At 46.2% G+C, this 22,131-nt stretch overlaps 1 protein-coding gene across 4 annotated transcripts in view; it reads right to left on the reverse strand.

Annotated features, from left to right (window-relative positions):
- Window positions 1-22,131, reverse strand: part of DENND5A (DENN domain containing 5A) — a 111,193-nt gene that overhangs the window by 22,494 nt on the left and 66,568 nt on the right. For 2 of the 4 annotated variants that reach the window (XM_029060534.1, XM_029060532.1), the window contains 7 exons: window positions 20,698-21,015; window positions 12,034-12,249; window positions 10,243-10,477; window positions 7,931-8,081; window positions 6,923-7,016; window positions 4,221-4,328; window positions 1,880-2,011 (listed from right to left, as the gene is read on the reverse strand). In XM_029060534.1, the coding sequence (XP_028916367.1) occupies window positions 1,880-2,011; window positions 4,221-4,328; window positions 6,923-7,016; window positions 7,931-8,081; window positions 10,243-10,477; window positions 12,034-12,249; window positions 20,698-21,015 (1,254 nt within the window). The remainder of the gene's footprint in view (window positions 1-1,879; window positions 2,012-4,220; window positions 4,329-6,922; window positions 7,017-7,930; window positions 8,082-10,242; window positions 10,478-12,033; window positions 12,250-20,697; window positions 21,016-22,131) is intronic. The other 2 variants (XM_029060536.1, XM_029060535.1) reach the window with 1 other exon arrangement.

Consider the following 22,131-nt stretch of genomic DNA (forward strand, 5'->3'; position numbering starts at 1 on the left):
CGTTCCCTTTGCTCTAACCCTCTCCCACTCCAGCACTTGTATACATATGTACATATTTATAATTCTATTTATTTATATTAATGGTGTGCATATAACTATAATTCTATTTATTTATATTGATGCTATTAATGCTTGTTTACTTGTTTTGATGCCTGTCTCCCCCCTTCTCGACTGTGAGCCCATTGTGGGCAGGGACTGTCTCTAGTGGTTGCTGAATTGTTCTTTCCAAGTGTTTAGTACAGTGCTCTGTACACAGTAAGCGCTCAATAAATACAATTGAATGAATGACTAATCCCAGATCCAACCCTTGCCTGCTACGTGACCTGGGACATATCACTTAACTTCTCTATGCCTCAGTTTCCTCAACTGCATTTCTGCCTTAGTTTTAAACTTTTGGTCTGAGACAGTAATAATGATAACAATAACAATGATAATTGTGGTATTTGTTAAGAGCTTACTATGTGCCAAGCATGAACTGAGTACAAGAATTGAATCCCATTTTCCAGATGAGCCACCTGAGGCACAGAGAAGTTAAGTGACTTGCTCAATGTCACACAGCAGCGCTGGCATTAGGACCCAGGTCCATTTGCCAGTGTGACCTTGGGCAAGTTACTTCTCTGTGCCTCAGTTCTTCAATCTGTAAAACGGGGATTAAATATCTGTTCTTTCTCCTACTTAGACTACAAGCCCCATGAGGGACAGGGATAGTGTCTTGTATTTAGCCCAGTGCTTAGTACAGTGCTTGGTAAATATTAATTAAGCACTAAAGAATTGCCACAGTTATCATTACCATTATTACCGCAAACTGGCAAACCAAGGGGCTGGAGCAACTAAGACTGGTCTAAAAAACAGCCCCTGGAACTGTTCACTCGCTGACTTTGACCTGGCTCCACCCTCCCAATTATATAATAATAATAAAAAATTGTTAAGCACTTACTATATGCCATGCACTGTACACTAACTGCTGGGGTAGAATCAAGATAATCAGGTCCCACTGGGGACTTCCAGTCTAAATAGGAGGGAGAATAGGTATTAAATACCCATTTTGCAGATGAGGAAATTGAGGCACAGGCAAGTTAGCTGTGCTCCTTGTTAAGAAACTCGAAATGAGTGAAAGAGAATGTAATCCCTGTCGACTCACTCCCCGTTAAGCATTTTGATACTCACCCTATCAGCACAGCACTTATGTCAATATTCTTATACTCAACTATTTCCCTTATCCCTAATCTATTTTAAAATCTGTCTTCCTCTGTAGCCTATAAGCTCTTCATGGGCAGGGGTCACTTCTTCCAACTCTTATAATTATACTTTCCCTGCACGCAGTAAGCACTCGATAAAAGTCACTGACTGACTTAGCAAGATCGAGGCATCCTGGGATAATAACCGACATCCCATTTGTTTCATTTTCTTCCCGAGAGCAACTCTTTTTATCAACAGAGAAAATCAAGCAAAGAACTGTCATCGGCTCTCCAGGCTGGCCCAGGTTCATAAGCCCGTTGTAGACAAGGAACATGTCTACCATGCTCTGCCACATGTCTCCTGGGTGACTTTGGACAAGTCACTTCACTTCCTTGGATCTTAGTTACCTCAGGTTTAAAATGGGGATTGAGTCAGTGAGCCCCACGTGGGACAAAGATCGTGTCCAACTCGATTTGCTTGTATCCACCCCAGCACTGTACTAAGTACAGTGCCTGGCACATAGTAAGTGCTTAACAATCATCATCATTATTATTACTATTATTACCAACTCCATTATATTGAAGTCTCCCAAGTGCTTAGCACATTATCCTGCACACAATCAGCGCTCAATAAATACCACCGATCGACTTCCCAGCAACACGCTCAGGAAAAGCCAGCCAGGTGCCGTGGAGCGCTTTACCTTGTTGCGGCATTCTTTCAGTAAACCCTCAACAAACTTCCAGTTGGTCTGCGCAATCACGGATGGTGAGAGGTTCGATAATTTGGGCTGGCGGATGTTGCTGCCAAGGTTCCTGGCCTCCTGGATGTATTTCTGATAAATAATAAAATGAAACGATGAAAGCACATTGAGCACAGGGGCCTGAGTTCCAGAAGGGCAGTTCACAAAAGCATCTGGTGATGAAGGGGACCGACCGCTAGAGGGCACTGTCACTTTAATTTTAACCCACCCCCACCCCACCCCCACCCCACCCCCACCCCCCTAATATTCCCCCCTTTCCCTCCCCCCCAAAATCAGCAGGGAGGGTGGGAGGGCCTATCTAGTAGAAATAATATTTCTTGGCCTACTGACGATCACACAAACCTACCTCAAAGGGGATGGGAACGAGAATTAATTTCCAGGTGTGCCGCACTCGTTAATTTAAAGTGTCACAAGAGCGCTATGCAATCACCCATCGGATAATAGAACAATCAAGAGGAGACGCTGGCAGCCTTTACTAGATTGCAGCAACTGAACCAGGAGGCTAAAATTAGCATTCACGTCAAGTCAAAGCAACAGACACCACAGCACATGACGGCACTGGATAGAGGGACTTGCCTCCCTTCCCGCTGCCCCATCAGCTGAGCCCTCTAATACTCCCTCCTTGAATCCTTTCACTGCCACACAGCACATCTTTCTTTTCATTTTTTCTTTTGCTTTAACTATATCAGATGGTGCATCTAGGGAGGACTATTCCTGGCAGCTAACTCAAGAGGCAGCAACTGGCTTCTGAATTGAGAGATGGGCAAAGTCACGATGAGGGCTGGGGCCGGGGGAGAGAGAGGATATGGAGACCTTTGGATATCAAAGAAATCGCTGGCTTTGACACGGCTCCACCTCCCAATTATATAATAATAATAGTAATAATGATATTTAGTTGTTAAGAACTTACTATGTGCCAAGCACCGTACGAAGTGCTGGATTTGAAACAAGATAATCAGGTCCCATATGGGGCTCCCATTGTAAGCAGGAGGGAGAACAGGTATTGAATCCCTATTTTGCAGATGAGGGAACTGAGGCACAGAAAAATTAAGGGCCTTGCCCATGGTCACCGAACACTGCCGGGATTAGGACCCAGGTCCTCTGGCTTTCAGGCCCGTGTTCTTTCCACTAGGGCTCGCTGTTTCCCATTCCAAGCTTGTTAGGGCAGGGAACGTTTCTGCTACTTCTGTTGTCCTCTGCCAAGTGGTTAGAACAGTGCTCTGTACATAGTAAGCACTCAATAAATACCATTTGTTGATTAACTGATTGATTCCACGATGCTTCAGAGACAGGGGGCCCCTAGGGACGGCAGGTTCCTACAAATCTATCCACTTAAAACGGGAAGGGGGAGCTCCAGGATCTTGGGGGAACCTGGGAGAGGGCTGGGCCGCTATGGCCTTCTCGGAGACACTATGCCACCATGGCAGGCGAGGGCTTGAAGCAGAGGCTTTCCTGGGGCAGGCTAAAAAGCAATGTGAAAGCGGGAGAGAGCAGCGGACCCTGGGAAGGCCAATGTGGAAGGGGAGCGACGACGGCAGTCATTTAACAGCAGGATGGTAAGCTCATTATGGGCAAGGAATATACCTGTCATATTGTTATATTGTACTCTCCCAAGAGCTTAGTACAGTGCTCTGCACACAGTAAGCACTCAATAAATACAATTTGATAGATGTCTTTTTTTTATGGTATTTGTTAAGCATTACTATGTGCCAGGCACTGTACTAAACACCGGGGTAAGATACAAGCTAATCAGGTTGGACACAGTCAACATCCCCAATGGGATTCACAGTCTTAATCCCCATTTTACAGATGAGGCACAGAAGTGAAGTGACTTGCCCAAGGTCACTCAGCAGACAAGTAGCAGAGCCGGGATTAGAACCCCAGGTCCTTCTGACTCCCAGGCTGTGTTCTGTCTATTAGGCCATAATGCTTCTCATTTGGTGAGCCATGAGGGGCAGTCCACTCAAGAAGAGCCTGTTGTTGCGTAGAGACTGTCTCTATCTGCGGCCGAATTGTACTTTCCAAGAGCTTAGTACAGTGCTCCGCACACAGTAAGCACTCAGTAAATACTATTGAGTGAATGAATGGAGTGGCAAAATCCTTCACACTGTCCAATAGCAAGGGGTTTTCAGAGAGAAGGCTGCTGACTGGACACAAGGTTTCCCTTCCATTTTAACCCAGCCCCACAGCCTTTTGGAAGCTCTTGGACACCCCCGGCTAGCTAAACCCATCCACCTGGAGGCTGTGGACGGATCCCGCACCAGGCCACCCCTTGACATACCAGGTAAAGGTCGGACATCGGTTTTAGAGAGGACCTGAAAGACCACCCGGGCTGGCTCCGTGCTAAATAAAACTGCATCTGAAGCTTGGGAGCGGAAAAGTCCAACCGCTGGCCGGACAGAGCCCACAGCATGAAACAAGAGTAGGGCAGGCAAGAGGAGGAGAAGGAAGGCATGCAGGGAAACAGGAGAGAGAGGTTAGAGCAGAAGACAAAGACACCAGGTTCTAAAGGGTGCCTGAACTCTCAATTTTGGAGTCTGCAACCTGCACATGCCATGCAATGTTTATAACCGAACACAACCGGAACGACAAGTTTCGGCCCTGAACTTTTGAAAGAGTGAACTGGACCATTAAGTTGCCTGAGGCAATAAGGGCTCCAGATGGAGGGGTGGGATTGAGGGGGAGAGAGCTGGTCTGGCGGGCCATCCCTCTGAAGGCTAACCCTTCACACTGTAAGCTTGCTGTGGGCAGGGAATTTCTCAGTTTAGTGTTTAATTTAACTCTCCCAAGTGCTTATTACAGTGCTCCGTGCACACAGTAAGCGCTCAATAAATATGACTGTCTAACAGCCTCTGAGACTGGGCTGTGAGTTGCTGTGAGCCACTCAAAATTTCCTGAACCCCATCAGCTGAGCTTTATGAAACAATTTCCTTTTTTTTTTAATGCTAAATGCTTCCTACTACTACTAATAATGGTGTTTGTTAAGCACTTACTATGTGCCAAGCATTATCCTAAGCGCTGGGGGAGACACAAGGTTATAAGATTGTCCCAGGTGGGGCTCACAGTCTTAATCCCCATTTTACAGATGAGGTAACTGAGGCCCAGAGAAGTGAAGTGACTTGCTAAGGTCACACAGCAGGCAAGTAGCATAGCCGGGATTAGAGCCCAGGTCCTCTAAGCACTGGAGTAAGCACTGCTTTACTAAGCACTGGAGGAGATATAAGATAATCAGCTTGGACACAGTCCATATTCCGCATAAATAAATAAATAAATAATGATAATAATGATGGTATTTGCTAAGTGCTTACTATGTGCCAGGCGCTGTTCTAAGCGTTGGGGTGGATACGGCCAAATCGGGTGGACACAGTGCCTGTCTCATTTGGGGCTCACAGACTTAATCCCCATTTTACAGATGAGCTAACTGAGGCCCAGAGAAGTGAAGTGACTTGGCTAAGGTCACACAGCAGGCAAAGAGCATAGCCGGGATTAGAGTCCAGGTCCTCTGACTTCCAGGCCTGTGCCCTATCCACTAGGCCTCGCTGTTTCTCTGCTTCCTGTTTTAATTTCTTGCTCAAAAGAAAAATCCCCAAGTCAAAATGGAATTATCTTTCTCCTAGCCCCCGACAAAACCCAAGCAGCCTTTGGAGAATAGTGTGAAAACCCATCAGTGTATTCCATTTTCATCTGAATCAAAACTGGATGAATCCAAGGGCTATTTTTGTCAAGTACACTGCCAAGGTCAGTCTCCAGTTTTCACAACTAAGCTGGGAAGCCCTTTTATCTTGAGGCTTATAATGGAAACTGTGATTCAATCTTAATTACAGGGCAGCAATCAAGTTACCCTGAATTACAGAGATCGAGGACTAAAGGGACAAAGAAGGGGCTTTGGCTTCGTCTCTTCACTTAGTAACCTTTTCTCCTCAGGTCTCCAAAACTAAATCAGATTTACTGCTTAAAATAAAGGTCTCAGAACAGGGCAGAAAAAAAGACGGGTCCTGCAAAATGCGAACTGCAGAATCCTGACCCTTCTGAAACTCAGAGACGAAGAGAGTTGCAGGAGACAAAATCCTTTCCTTGTTTCAAGAATGGGTCCCTTGAGGAGTTGCAAACAGCATCCAATAAACAGGAAACCTGCTACTGCTGCTATCTTTGAGAGACAGAGAACATGGAGGGCCAATGGGTTGACCTAAAGATCAGGTCAAGAAGTCGCATTGCCCACTGGGGAAAGCAAGGGCCTGAGAATCAGGAGGCCTGAGTTCTAATTCCGGCTCTGCCGCTTGCTGGCCGTGTGACCCTGGCAAGACAATTGAACCTCTCTGTGCCTCAGTTTCCTTGTCTGAAAATAGGAATTAAAGATGTGCTTCCTAACCCGCTTAGACTATGAGCCCCATGTAGGACAGGGACTGTGTCTGACCTAATTGTATTGTAGCTATCCCTGTTCTTAGCAATAGTAAATAATATTAATTGTGGTATTTGTTAAGCACTTACAATGTGCCAGGCACTGTACTAAGCACTGGGGTGGATACAAGCATATCGGTTCGGACACAGTCCCTGTCCCATGTGGGGATCACGGTCTCAATCCCCATTTCACAGATGAGGTAACTGAGGCCCAGAGAAGTGAAGTGACTTGGCTAAGGTCACACAGCAGGCAAGTAGCATAGCCGGGATTAGAGCCCAGGTCCTCTAAGCACTGGACAAGTGACATAGCCAGAATTAGAACCCATGATCTTCTGACTCCCACATGCCTACATCCTATCCACTGTGCCATGCTGCTTCTCAGTGCTTGGCACACATTAAGTGCTTAATACGACAATTATTATTAGATCCTGCCACATTCCCGGCCTTGGAAACTGACTTGGATTTCCAAGTTGGGATTTTGAAAGTCCTCAGATTGCCCACCAAAGGGAGACTGATCTGGCCCTTCCCACCAGGGTGGGGGGGCTGCACTAAAAGCCCATACTGTCGTTTCCAACAAGCTCGCACCTCCCTCTGATCGTTGTCCAGGCGTAGATGCTCCGTGTGTTGCTTCTGCCGATCCTTCCGCCTCCACTGGGCGGGTGCGTTCCTCTTCGTCCACCTAGTGCAAATGAGACAGGAGTTAGGGACCGCCTGGAGGTCTAGGTGGGGAAAGGGGTCAATGGGGGGTTGGCAGCAGGAGGCTCAGAACAAGAGGAGGGCAGCCCAGTGCGGTGGGGTGGAAACAGCTTGGACCTGAGTTTGGGGGGGAGGTCCAGGACTCAGGGTCTGGTCTCGGCTCCACCACCTGCCTGCTGTGTGACCTCCGGCAAGACACTTGACCCTTCAAGTGTCCCCCTCAGGGGCTCAGTTTCTTCCTCTGTAAAATGAGGAGAATTATACCTACTCAGAGTAAAGTGGTGAAGAGAAAAATCTACCCCGGGGCTTAAAACAGTGCTTGGCACACAGTAAGCACTTAAATACCATTATTATTATTATTGTTATTATTATTATTATTAATAATGTGAAAGTGCTTTGGAAAATAAAATGGGTTATACACATTCAGGGTTTTATTGCTGTCATCTGCCTGGGATAGAACCAACTGCAGCAAATGGTCTGTGAAAATGTTAGGCCCAAGCCCCAACAGGGAAACAGCACTTCTCACAACCCTCCTGAAGAGGAAAAACGTACAGTGCCCACAGGGTGGACCCCAGCTGATGATTAGGTTTCTTTTTGGTCCCCCAGGCTGGTCTCTTTTTGGGCCCAAGAACCCACGCTAATCTGCACAGCTAGAACCCGACCAGATGGCCACTAGTATTAGCCGGGTTCTTGCCTGGAACCGTAAATGATCTGAATTATCTGGAAGGTCTTTCCCACTTTGTTTCCATACCACCGGGGCAGGCTGGAGGATCCCGCTGGAGTCACTGGGTAGCTCCGTCCACCTGATCTGGGCCCCTGCCGGCATCATGCTGCTTCTCCAGCCCCTCCCGCCTCCTTTCCATGGGCCCACCCAGGAGTCTCTCAGAGGGCACTCACTTATTGCTGGCCGGGCCGGTGGACAGCACGTCCGGCTGCAGTTTGGGGAAGAATCCCGGCTCGTACTTGCCCTGCCCAATCTTCATGTCTAGTAAGTGGGGGTGCACAGCCGTGTGGTCGATCTTGGCCAGCCTCATCTCAATGGCCTTCTCTGGACAAGACACCAATGGGAACAAGGAGCCTCAGTGAGGGGTATGGGACAAGTGGTCACCCTCCAATACTGAGGCCTTGCTAATCAGTCAGTCAATTGTATTTATTGAGCACTTACTGTGGGCAGAGCACTGTACTAAGCACTTTGGAGAGTACAGTGGAATAATATAACAGGCACATTGCCCACAGTGAGTTTACAGTCTAGAGGGGGAGATAGACATTAATATAAATAAAATTACAGAAATGTACATAAGTGCAGTGGGGATGGAAGAGGGGATAAATAGAGGAAGCAAGTCAAAGAGATGCAGAAGGGAGAGGTAGAAGAGGAAAGAAGGGTTTAGTCAGGGAAGGCCTATATAATAAGGCTTTGAAGATAGGGATAGTAATTGTTTGTTGGATATAAAGAGGGAGGGCATTCCAGGCCAGATGTAGGATGTGGGCAGTGAGATGGATGTACACTGAGAAGGCTGACATTAGAGGAGTGAAGATGTGGGCTGAGCTGTAGAGGAGAATCGGGAGGTGAGGTAGGAGGGGGCAAGGTGAATGAGTGCTTGAGTTTTAGTGCCAACCGGGGAGCAAATGGAGAAAAGAATTTTCGCCTCATCACGCTACAGAGTGGGAGAAATACAATTGGTTGCTTCATTGATTAATTGTGCTCCCTCCAAATGCCTCCAGTCAAAGTTCTTTTCACTTCGAGAAGCAATGTGGACAAATGGAAAGAGCACTGGCCTGGGAGTTAAAGGATCCGGGTTCTAATCCTAGTCCTGTCACTTGACTGCTGTGTAATCTTGGACAAGTCACCTCACTTCTCTGTGCCTTAGTTTCTTCATCTGTAACATGGGGATTAATTAATCGATCAATGGTATTTATTGAGCATTTACTCTGTATAGAGCATTATACTACACCCTTGGAAGAGTACAATATGATAGCGTTGGCAGAGACGATCCCTGCTCTCACGTTTATCAAATCGATGATATTTATTGAGGGCTTACTCTGTACAGAGCACTGTACTGAGCACTTGGGGGAGTACAATATAAAAGAGTAGGCAGGCATGTTCCACAAGGAGCTTACAACCTAGAGAGGGAGACAGACATTAATATAAAATAAATTACAGAAATGTACATAAGTGCTGAGGGGCTGAGGGAATGGTGAATATCAGGGGCTTAAAGGGGCCAGATCCAAGACCACAGGCAATGCAGAAGGGAGAGGGAATACAGGAAAAGAGGGTTTAATCAGGGAAAGCCTTTTGGAAAAGATGCAGGAGAAGCAGCATGGCCTGGTGGATAAAGCATGGGCCTGGGAGTCAGAAGGACCAGGGTTCTAATCCTGGCTCCACCACTTGTCTGCCATATGACCTTAGACAACTCACTTCACTTCTCTGGGCCTCAGTTACATCATCTGTAAAATGGGGATTAAAACTGTGAGCCCCGTGTGGAAGATGGACTCTGTCCAAATTATCTTGTATCTATACCAGTGCTTAGAAGAGTGCCTGGCACATAGTAAGTGTTCAACAAACACCATAAAAAAAAGATGTAATTTTAAACAAGCTTTGAAGGTGGGGAGAGTGGTGCACTGTTGCATATGGAGGGGGAGGAAGTTCCAGGTCAGAATTCCTTCTCACATAGGACACTGACTCTGAACTACAGGGGTCAAATCAGACCGATCCAAACCTGGGACGTACAGAGAAGGGGAGGAGCAGCATGGCCTAGTGTATAGAGCAAGGGCCTGGGTTCTAATCCTGACTCTGCCACCTGTCTGCTGAGTGACCTTAGGCAAGTCATATCACTTTTCTGGGCCTCAGTTACCTCATCTGTAAAATGGGGATCAAGGCCGTGAGCCCCATGTGGGACAGGGACTGTGTCCAACCTGATTTGCTTGTATCCACACCAGCGCTTAGTATAGTTCCTGGCACATTGTAAGCACTTAACAAATACCACAATTCTCATTATTATTATACTCTGGGCCTCAGTTCCCTCATCTGTAAAATAGGATTAAGACTATGAGCCCTTCATGGGACAGGGACTTTGTCCAACCCTATTAGTTCGTATCTACCCCAGACTTAGAAAAGTGCCTGGCACAAAGTAGGGCCTTAACAAATACCACAATTCTTATCACTATTAGGAGAGAGAAGGTCCAATGGAGGAGGGGTGGAGAGACCTCACCTGCTTCATCCACAGTGGTGCACTTCTGGTACATAGATGTCCGCAGGGTGGGGGTCCTGACATTTAGCAACCTGATCTTGTCCACCCGCGCATCAAACACCCGCAGCACGGGGTCTTTGTCATCATCATCGTGGCACATGATCTTATTGTCCACAAAGGAGGCAAACATCTGCGTCTCCAGGAACCGGGAAAGGAAGGGCAGGTAGGGCTCGGGCTGGTCTGATAAGAAAGATGCCTGGTGGGAACGACCAGAGGAGAGACAAAGACACGGGGTCCAGAGAGAGAGAGGTGGAATCACACAGAGATACCAACAGTTATACAGAGACGCACCCCGAGGAGCAGAGACAAACATACGTGACGGGCTCAGTCATGAAGTGAGCAAAGCAAAATGAAAAGTCTGCTCAAAACAGAACTACATATCATACATACTATTCACTGCACACTACATATTCTCTAGACTGTAAGCTATCACACACACACCATGTACCCTCTAGACTGTACGCTCTCTTATGGGCAGGGAACATGTCTACCAACTCGGTTACATCAGACTCTCCCAAGCACATAGTACAGTACTCTGCACACTAGAAGCTCTCAATAAACACCATTAATTGATAATAAAACCACATCTGCCTGACACTGTTAACATGTCCCAACTGTATGAATGGGAACGGGCAAGAGGGGCTGAAAAGGGGTGGAAAGAAAGACCCCCAAATTTCCCACTGCGGGGGTCCCAAGTCACCCAGCTACTCTGTCTCCCCCTCTGACTGTAAAGCTTATTGTGGGCAGGGAATGTGACTGTTTGTTGTTGCGTTGTTCTCTCCCGAGTGCTTAGAACACTGCTCTGCACAGTATAACCACTGAATAAACATGACTGACTGGCAGAACATTCAACCGTGCTGGGTTAGCCTGACCAATAACCAAGAGGCCACAGGCTAGAGGCCACTATCCATTAGCAGGTTCAACACTGCCATTTACAAGGGTTTTACAAGAACCAGAAAGCACAAGTCGCATTCTAATACAGGCCGACCAAATTCTTTTGCTTGAAAACTGGGGCACTGGGACAGCAGCCCAAACTTACACCCCTATGCTTTCTCTCTTGGTAACTGGGACAGGAGAGAGGGGAGTGGGTGTTTTGGAGCAAAGAGAATATAGTAATAATAGGGGTATTTGTTAAGAGCTTACTGTTGGTCAGGCACTGTGCTAAGCGCTGGGATAGATACATGACAATGAGGCCCCACATAGGGCTTGCAGTCTCAGTAGACGGGAGAGGAGGTATTGAATCCCATTTTGCAGGTGAGGGAATGGAGGCACAGCCAAGCGAAGTGACCTGCCCCCAACGTCACGCAGCAGACAAGTGGTCGAGTAGGAATTAGAACTCGGGTCTTCTGACTTCCAGGCCCAGAATATGACATTCTAGTCCCCAGAAGCAGTCTGGGCAGCCCATATTCCATTGCAGAATGCTGTGGAACGTACACTGAGTATGTACTGAGCAGGCTCTGGCTGAACTTGGGAGATTCAGCCTTTAAGGGGAGCTAGTGCAGCTGGGGATTGGTGCTAGACAGGCTTGCCCAGTTTAGCCAAGGTAGTGTCCAGTAAAACTGCCAGGGTAACCAACAAAAACCCAGGTCTCTCCGAAATAAACCATGACGCATGATCGACCTACATTCTAAAAATTCTTCTGGCCTCCCCAGTATGTAAATAAAGCTACCTATGCTTCCTGTTTTCCTCGAGAGGAAAGCTATATATTTCCTCTCCTATTCAAAGAGGCCCAGGGTGGCTTTTCACACTCACTTTATCAAAGTTTTGCATCTGCTCCCTGTTGGTGAACCAGGACTCCTTATCTTGACTGGGCTGGATGACAAAGACCTCATAGTCGGCAAACATCTGAGTGAAACGGTTTGCAAAGACCTCCCGGACTTGAATGTTCAGCTGGTAAATCTTCAGCTCCTCTTCGTCGCACTGGACTTTGAGATCCTTATTGCTACTGGTCTCCTCCCGAACGTCAAGCTGCGGATGGAGCGACAGCCATGATCAGGATTTCATTTTTTTCCATCGGGTTAAGAACGATAACGACAACCACCATAATTTTTTTATGATATTTGGTCAACGTTTACTATGTGTCCGGAATTGTTCTGAGCGCTGGAGTAGACATAAGTTACTGAGGATGGACACAGTGAGGGTCACGGTCTAAGTATGAGGAAAAGCAGGCATCAGAACCACATTTTTACAGGTGAGGAAATTGAGGCACAGAAGTGAAGTGATTTGCCCAAGAGCAAGCAAGTGGCAGAGCTGGGATTAGAACCCAGTTCCTTTGACTCCTAGGCCCTTGCTCTTTCCACTAAATCACACTGCTTCTGATCAGTGCACGGCTGTGTTGCAGGCACTCTACTGAATGCAGAATCAGAGCTTCAGCCTATACTTAAAGAGCACATGATCTAAATTGGGCAAATGGGACACAAAGTGAAAGGGAGAGAAAGAGACAGTGAGAACTCAGAGCAAAGAAGATGGACAGCAACAAGGTGAAAAGCCAAACATTAGAGAAGCAGCCTGGTCTAGTGGATAACAGCATGGGCTTGGGAGTCAATTGACCAGGGTTCTAATCCTAGCTCTAACACATGTCTGTTATGTGACTCTGGGTAAGTCACTTCACTTCTCTGTACCTCAGTCACTTTCTCTCTAAAATGGGAATTAAACCTTAATCTCTATTTAGACTGTGAGCCCCTTGTGGGACAGGGACTGTGTCCAACCTGAATAACTTGTACCTACTCCAGTGCTTAGAACTGTACTTAGCACATAGAAAGCACTTAATAAATACCACAATCATTATTATTACCATCCACTCATTTGAAATAAATATAAAATCTTGCTAGGATCCTCCCAAAGGCAGAGACTGCCCAGTTCTAAAATTAGACTGGCAGAATATTTTCCTTCTCCTACAACAGCTCCTCCTTGTTGAGCCACAAAGAAAATAAGTCACGTGCCCCAAACGGCGACAGATCGGCTAGCACTGGACTAGCAAGACAATGCTGTTTAAAGCCCCTCTTGTTAGAATCAGTATATTTATATTCTCCCTAAACACTGTTTGGGATTATGTTGCTGTCTCTCCACTGCCCTGCGAGGCCAGAGATGCTGGTCGGTGCTCAACATTTTAAAAATCCACTAAAACCAAGGTGACAATTCCAAAAGTTGCCTTGAATTTTTTCTTATGGTATTTGTTAAGCGCTTACTTTGTGGCAAGCACTGTAATAATAATAATTGTGATATCTGTTAAGGGTTTATTATGTGCCAGATGCTGTACTAAGCACTGGGGTGGATACAAGCAAATATCACAAATACCACAATTATTATTGTTATTATTATCCACTGGGCCGCTCTGTTCCTAAAGTTCATTCATTCATTGAATTGTATTTATTGAGCAGTTACTGGAGAAATGGTGAAAAGGAAACTCCTCCCCAGCCTCAGCTGGACTTCTGAGAGCTATTATGCATAAATATTGACACAGTATGCAAGTTCTGCAACACTGAAAACTGAATGAGAGGAGTACCTTTGGATTAAGGACTGTACTCTCCCAAGCACTTAGTATAGTGCTCTGCACATAGTAAGCACTCAATATATATGAGTGAATTACTGTTTACCACTTAAAGAACGTTTTTCTACCTGAGGTTTATATACAGCATATTGAGATAAATATTAAAGACAGAATTCAATTCCCACAAAACTTTTCATAGCTGATGCTCGTGATGTTGAGACCCTCATCTTTGTCCCTCACTATCCCAAACCACTGAAAATTGGTTCATGCAATCTGCAGAATCCTTTAGTAAGTTACAATGGACATTCTGACTTAATAGTTTCCCCTCAATGCTGCCTATGCTTAAGTAGCGTGGCGTACTGGCTAGAGCACAGGCCTGGAGTCAGAAGGTCATGGGTTCTAATGCCGACTCCACCACTTGCCTGCTGTGTGACCTTGGGCAAGTCACTTTGCTTCTCTGGGCCTCAGTTACCTCACCTGTAAAATGGAGATTGAGACTGTGAGCCCCACGTGGGACAGGGACTGTATCCAACCGGTTTTGCTTGTATCCACCCCAGCACTTAGTACAGTGCCTGGCACATAGTAAGCAAATAACAAACACCACAATTATTACTATTATTATTATTAGAAAAATCTACTACTTAAACTGCAAGAGCCCTTTGGAGAATTGGAACATTATTATTTATTATACCTTTTAATGCTTACTATGGGCAAAGCACTAAATGCTGGAAAGGTACATGGATAATGACTAAGACATGGTTCCTGGACAAAAAAGGCTTACAACATAAAGGTTTGGGGAAAATGATGACAAGCAGACAAGGAATAATAACAACAGTAGCTGTGGAATTTCTTAAGGGCTTACTATGTGCCAAGCACTGTACTAAGCACTGAGGTAGATACAAGATAGTCAGTTTCCACGTGGGGCTCACAGTCTAAGAAGGAGGGAGAACAGGGATTGAATCTCCATTTTGCAGATGAGGCAACCGAGCACAGAAGTTAAATGACTTGCCCAAGTTCTCCCAGCAGGTAAGTGGTGGAGTCAGCATTAGAACCCAGGTCCTCTGACTTCAAGGCCTCTGTTCTTTCCACTAGGCCACGCCGCTTCCGCATGAGATAACATGATAATACACATAGGACACAAGGATTTCGGTGCAAAAACAACCAGAACTTCAGTACACTTATGTGGAGAGTACTAATACTTATACTCCCTTTTGCATCATCCTGTCTTGCTCCCTTTATTCATCTCCCATCCTGGCCCCATAGCACTTATGTACCTATCTGTCATTTATTTATTTATATTAATGCCTGTCTCCCCCTCTGAGATATAAGCTCGTTGTGGGCAGGGAATGTGTCTGCTTATTATTGTATTGTACTCTCCCAAACACTTGGTACAGTGCTCTGTACACAGTAAGAGCTCAATAAATAGGACTGAATGAATGAATGAATTGAGTGAGAGGAAGTTTCCAGGCTCTCGGACTAGGGTTAGTCACAACCTTCTTAGCACTCTATCAGTGAGGACAGTTGCATCTTCTACCTGCCCTGATCAGTCAAGCAATGGTATTTATTAAGCACTTGAGGTGTGCAGAGCACTGGACTAAGCACTTGGGAGAGAACAGTCGAACAATAAACACATTCCCTGTCCATAACGAGCTTACAGTCTGGGGTGGGGAGACAAACAATAATATAAATTACAGATGCAATCCCTGACCACAAGGAGCTTATAGTCAAAACACTCTGGACACATCACTCCTCTCTTCAAAAAACTCCAGTGGTTCCCCATCCACCTTCGAATCAAACAGAAACCCCTCTCCATTGGCTTTAAAGCACTCTATCACCTACCCTCCTTCTACGTCACCTCACTTCTCTCCTTCTACAACCAAGCCTGTACACTGTTGCCGAATTGTACTTTCCAGGTGCTTAGTCCATTGCCCTGCACATAGTAAGCACGCAATAAATACGACTGAATGAATCAACTTCCCTCCTCTAATGCTAACCTTTTCACTGTGCCTCAATTTTGCCTTCCTCGCCACCAAACCCTAGCCCATGTCCTGCCCCTGTCCCTCCCTCCTCTAATCCAACAAACCACCATTCTCAAAGCCTTACTGAAGGCACATTTCCTTCAAGAGGCCTTCCCAAACTAAGCCCCACTTTTCCTCATCTCTCACATCTTTCTATGTCACCCTTTTTTCCTTTTGCTCTTCCCCCCTACCAGCCCCAAAACACTTATGTACATATCTGTCATTTTATTTATTTGTATTGATGTCTGTCTTCCCCACTCTGGACTGTGAGCTCGTTGTGGGCAGGGAATGTCACTGTTTATTGTTGTACTGTACTTTCCAGAGCACTTAGTACAAGGCTCTGCACATAGTAAGCACTCAAATACAACTGAATGAATGGATGAATGAATGAATGAATGGGGGAAACAGACATTAAAATAAGTTACAGGTAAGGGAACAGTAGAGTATAAGGAGATGTACATAAAGCACTATGAGGCTGGGATGAGTATAAATGTGCTTAAGGGGCACAAAGCCAAGTTCATTGTCAACACAGAGGGGAGCGGGGAGAGAGGAAATGAAGGTTTCCTCAGGGAAGACCTCTTGGAGATGTGATTTTAGGAGGGTGGTGGATTGTCGGATATGAGGGTGGAGGGAATTCCAGGTCTGAGGGAGGACATGGACAAGGGATCGGCCCTGTACTCCCCTTGACTTGCCCATCACTGCAGATGGCACCACCATCCCTCCTGTCTCACAAACCCATAACCTTGAGGTTATCCTTGACTCCTCTCTCATTCAATCCAATAGTCAATCCATCACTAAATCCTGTCGGTCCCACCTTCACAACATCGCTAAAATCCTCCCTTTCCTCTCCAGCCAAACCACTACCACAGTTAATACAATCACTCATCCTATTCCATCTGAATTACTGCATTAAGCCTCCTTACTGACCTCCCAACCTCCTGTCTCTCCCTATTCCAGTCCATACTTCACTCTGCTGCCCAGATCACTTTTCTAAAAAAACATTCAGGATGTTTCCCCACTCCTCAAAAAACTCCAGTGGTTGCCCATCCACCTCTGCATCAAACAAAAACTCCTCCCCAATGGTTTTAAAGCAGTCCACCATGTGGCCCCTTCTACCTCAACTCATTACTCTCCTACTACAACCCAGCCCGCACGCTTCACTCCTCTAATGCCAATCTTCTCTCTGTGCCTCAATCTCATCTATCTTGCCACCAACCCCTCACCCACGTCCTTCCTCTGGCCTGGAACGCTCTCCGTCCTCAAATCCGACCGACGGTGACTCTCCCCTCTTTCAAAGCCTTATTGAAGACACATCTCCTCCAAAAGGCCTTCCTTGACTAAGCCCCCCTTTCCTCTTCTCCCACTCCCTTCTGCGTCACCCCGACTTGCTTCTGCTGTTCATCCCCAGGCCCACAGCACTTATGTACATATCTGTAATTTATTTATTTTCATTAATGTCTGTCTCCCCCTCACCCCACATCTAGACTTTAAGCTCGTGGTGGGCAGGGAATGTGAATGTGTCTGTTTACTGTTGCATTGTACTCTCCCAAGCACTTAGTACAATGCTCTGCACACAGTAAGTACTCATTAAATATGACTGAATGAGTGAATTGGGATCAGGATAGACAAGATGCTCTTAAATAGAGCCTACGGGACCCCATGAATGCTTAAGAGCAACCCCCAAGTCTCCAAAAAGCACTTGGCTAACCTGAGGACATCAGGGACACTGCAAGAGGCTCAGGAAACATGAATGAATGACTATGCAGGAAAATGGCCACTTTCCAAGTACAGTAAGTGTTTCCATCTTTAGCTCCTGAAATTCTTTCCTCACAGTGACTCCTAAAAAACCCTCAAAGAGTATTCTGATAATTCCCAAAGCCCTTAGTTGACTCCTTGCCTTAAGCAAAGTCCTATTTGTGTCCCTACGTAGTAAGAGCAGCTGCTCACAAAATGGAACTCGGACTCAAGGGATGAAAACTTAGAAGCGAAGAGATCTGGCTCCTTCCACACCCCCTCCCTCAGATTTTGAGACACGGTCATCAGCTCCGACATAACGTGTCTTCGCTCCACATTTTGGCTAGAAAGTGCAGGCAGAATTTAGGAATGTTCTTCTGACAAGTGTGGGATATGGCCTGTTTCCAACCTGATGATCTTTTATCAACCCCAAGGCTTAGTAGTGGGCCTGGCCCATCATTTGCCCTGAACAAAAACCATTTTAAAAAAAAGTCTTTCTGGGCAGGGCAAGATTGTGTCAGAAGAAACAATTGTATCCAAGTGTTGAGGGAGGTGATCAGGTTTGGTGGGCAACAATGCAAATTTTCTTCAATATGGAGTTTTTCAGGAACAAAATCCCCAGGTTATAGAGAAGCAGCATGGCATAGTAATGATGATGATAGTATTTGTTAAGTGCTTACTATGTGCCAGGTACTGTTCTAAGCATTGGGGTAGATACAAGGTAATCAGGTTGTCCCATGTGGGGCTTACAGCCTTAATCCCCATTTTACAGATGAGGTAACTCAGGCACAGAGAAGTTAAGTGACTTGCCCAAATTCACACAGCTAAGTGGTGGAGCCTGGATTAGATCCCACATCCTGACTCCCAAGCCCAGGCTCTTTACACTAAGCCACGCTGCTGCTGGATAGACCACGGGCCTGGGAGTCAGAAGGTTATGGGTTTTAATTCTAGCTCTGCCACTTGTCTGCTGTGTGACCTTGAGCAAATCACTTCATTCCTCTGGTCCTCATTTACCTCATCTGTAAAATAGGAATTGAGATTGTGAGACAGGGATTTGCTTGTGTCCACCCCAGTGCTTAGTATAGTACCTGGCACATAGTAAGCACTTAACAAATGCCATTATTATTATTATTATTATTATTATTATCTGACTGTACAATGAATCGGATCTCCCTATTAGCTGTCCTAGGGTAACAAATGACTTTGGGGAACCCAAGGGCCACAGACCTTCCCCCCAAGCAAGTGAGAGAGAGTGCCCCAAGCCAAACAGCCCACTGTGGATGCCTCTACCCCAACCCACATTCAGAGTAACTCAACCCTCACTTTAGTACCAGTTCCAAGTTTCACCCTCCCAACCTGAACCCCAAGAAAACCTGGGGAGCAAATCAAACTTGGAGGAGGGTAGGGAGAGTACAAGCTGAATCAGAGATCTTACATTAGTTTGGACTTTTTTAGTGGTATTTATTAATTGCCTACTCTGTTCTAAGCACTGGGGTGGATACAAGCCAATTGGATTGCAATTGGCAACTGACTGAACTAGGATTGGAACCCAGGACCGTGCTCTTTCCACTACAACATGCTGCTTCTCTAGGTTCCCCCTTCCTGCTCGGTCACCCAGGGGTCACTGATCCCCCAGCTTTGGTCCTTCCTACATTCCAGGCTAGGTTCCCCCATTATTGGTCCAAAGTGGCATTGTCCAAGCAGAGATCCAGAGGAAAGAAATCTGAATTCCTAAAAGGCAGCGGAATAATACATTCATTCATTCATATTTATTGAGCACTTTCTGTGTGCAGAACTCTGTACTAAGCATTTGGGAGAGTACATTCCTCCACAGTGTGTACTAAATCGCTGTGGGCAGGGAATGTATCTGTTTATTGTTATATTATACTCTCCCAAGCGCTTAGTACAGTGCTCTGCATGCAATGAGCCCTCAATAAATACAATTTAATGAAAGAATGAAATATCCCTGAATGTCTGATGGATAGATAAATGTTGACTACAGTGAGGATACAGCAGCGACACAATTTGTGCACCACCTTCATCATCAACGTGTACACCTGAGTCCCATAATCCTGCAGTACCTCAGGCCTGCTGCCATTCTTATAAAATTCCTTGAGGCACTTTTGAGGAGAGCAGGGTCCCATTTCCTTCTTTCTCTCCACTATGGTCCCTCTCACTTCACCTCACCTTCTCCTTTCTGACAGTCGCCCTGCTCTAACCCCTCCCTCATTTAAATCTCTCCCTTTAAAGCCCTAAATCATCTTGCCCTCCACACTTCGCCTCACTGCTTTTCTACTACAGCGCAGACTGCACAACTTCACTCCTTTAGCGCCAGCCTGCTCAATGTACCTCAATCTCGTCCATCCTGCTGTCGACCTCTTGCCCAAGTCCTGCCTCTGGCCTGGAACACACGCCTTTCTTCATATCAGCCCCCACCTTCAAAGCTTTATTAAAAGCACATCTCCTCTGAGAGGCCTTCCCTGACTAAGCCTTCTTTTGCTCTTCTCCCAACCCCTTCTGCGCCATCCTTACCCTTGGATTTGCACCTTTTATTCCTCCTCCCCAGCTCCACAGCACTTCGGTACTGTGAAGCAGTACCAGAGAAGCAGCCTGGCTTAGTGGAAAGAGCCTGGACTTGGGAGTCAGAGGTCATGTGTTCTAATCCCAGCTCCACCACTTGTCATTTGGGTGACTTTGGGCAAGTCAACTTCACTTCTCTGTGCCTCACCTGTAAAAGGGGAATTAAGACTGTGAGCCCCAGATGGGACAACCTGACTACCTTGTATCTACCCCAGCGCTTGGAACAGTGCTTGGCACATATTAAGCGCTTAACAAATACCATTATTATTAATTGTTTTATCTTTAATTTATTTACTTATATTAACATCTGCTTCCCTGTCTAGGCTGTAAGTTCGCTATGGACAGGGGACATGTCTACCAATACTGTTATATTGTACTCTCCCAAGTCTTAGTACATTGCTGTGCACCCAGTAAGCACTCAATAAATATGATTGATTGATTGATTGGCCTTCCTCTTACCCGACGGCATGAGATGCGAAGGTAACTTCAGGGACCATCTTCCATCTGTTACCCCCAGATTTCCAAAGCATCCCCCCAATTAGGAAATCACAGACAATTTTGGTACTTTTCGGCCCCACCCCGACTGCGGCTTACCTTTTCTAAGCTCACCCCGGTCCTTTTGACCAGGGCTTGGAGCCGAGCGATGGTCTCATTTTTCTTGAGAAGTTCATAGGAATTCAGAGGAGAGCTGGCAAGGTTCCCGTTCCGCTTGTCCGACACAATGTCACAGGCCCTTAGGCTCTTCAGCTTGGAGGCACTTTCGCTGCAGTGCAGGTTCCCTTCCGGGGGGATACCAAATGCCATGAGGATCTCGGAGACCTCCTGGACAAACTCCAGTTTGTTGGGAAACTGAGGCAAGTCTTCAGGCAGCTCAATAAAGTGGTTGTCTATGTCCACAAAGCACAGGTTAGCCTGGAAATTGAAGGCAAGACAAAATGTTAAGGCGTAGTCAATCAATCAATTGTATTTATTGCAAGCTCACTGTGTGCAGAGCGCTGTACTAAGCGCTTGGGAGATTACGATATAAGAAAGTAGGGAGACAGGTTCCCTGCCCACAACAAGCTTACGGTCTGGAGGGGGAGACAGACATTAATGTTAGTAAATTACAAATGTTTACATCGGTGCTGTGGGGTTGAGGGAGAGGCGAATAAAGGGCGCAAATCCAAGTGTGAGGGAGACGAAGAAAGGAGTGGGAGAAGAGGAAATAACAGTCTAGTCGGGAAGGCCCCTTGGAGAGCGTGTGCCTTCAATGGAGCTTTGAAGGTGGGAAGAGTGATCACTTGTCAGAATTTAAGGGGGAAGGCGTTCCAGGCCAAAAACAGGACGTGGGCAAGAGGTCAGTGGTGATTTTAGGTGGATGTTGTGAAGATGGGATTTAGTGATGGATTGAATATGTGGCTTGAATGAGAGAGAGGAGTCAAGGATAACGCCAAGGTTACAGCCTTGTGAGACAGGAAGGATGGTGGTGCCATCTAGAGTGATGGGAAAGTCAGGGGAGGAGAGGGTTTGGGTGGGAAGATCAGGAGCTCTATTTTGGACATGTTAAGTTTGAGGTGATGGGAGGACAACTAAGACATCTTGCTGGCAGGAGGAGATGCAAGACAAGATGCAAGAGAGAGAGAGAGCCCAAGAGCTTAACTGTGCTTTGCACACAGTAAGTGATCAATAAATACAACTAAATGGAAGAATGAATGAAGAACAAAAGGAGCTGGGAAACATGGACTGAATGTTTCTGTAGAAACTCTAGAGCAGACTGAGTGGAGTGGGGAGAGTCAGAAGGCAAGGAGGTCAGTGAGGTGCCTGATGCAGTCATCAATGTGGGATAAGATAAGTAACCTGGATGATGATGGTAACAATCTGGATGGAGAGGAAAGGGCAGATAATCAATATTGTGAAGACTGAACCAACAGGACGTAGTGACTTATTGAATATGTGCGTTGAATGAGAGAGATGAGTTGAGGTTAACACCAAGGTTATAGGCTTGTGAGACAGGGAGGATGGTGATGTTGTCGGCAAGTCAGGAGGAGG

Source organism: Ornithorhynchus anatinus, chromosome 3, assembly GCF_004115215.2.
Source record: "Ornithorhynchus anatinus isolate Pmale09 chromosome 3, mOrnAna1.pri.v4, whole genome shotgun sequence".
Classification (NCBI taxonomy): Eukaryota; Metazoa; Chordata; class Mammalia; order Monotremata; family Ornithorhynchidae; genus Ornithorhynchus; species Ornithorhynchus anatinus.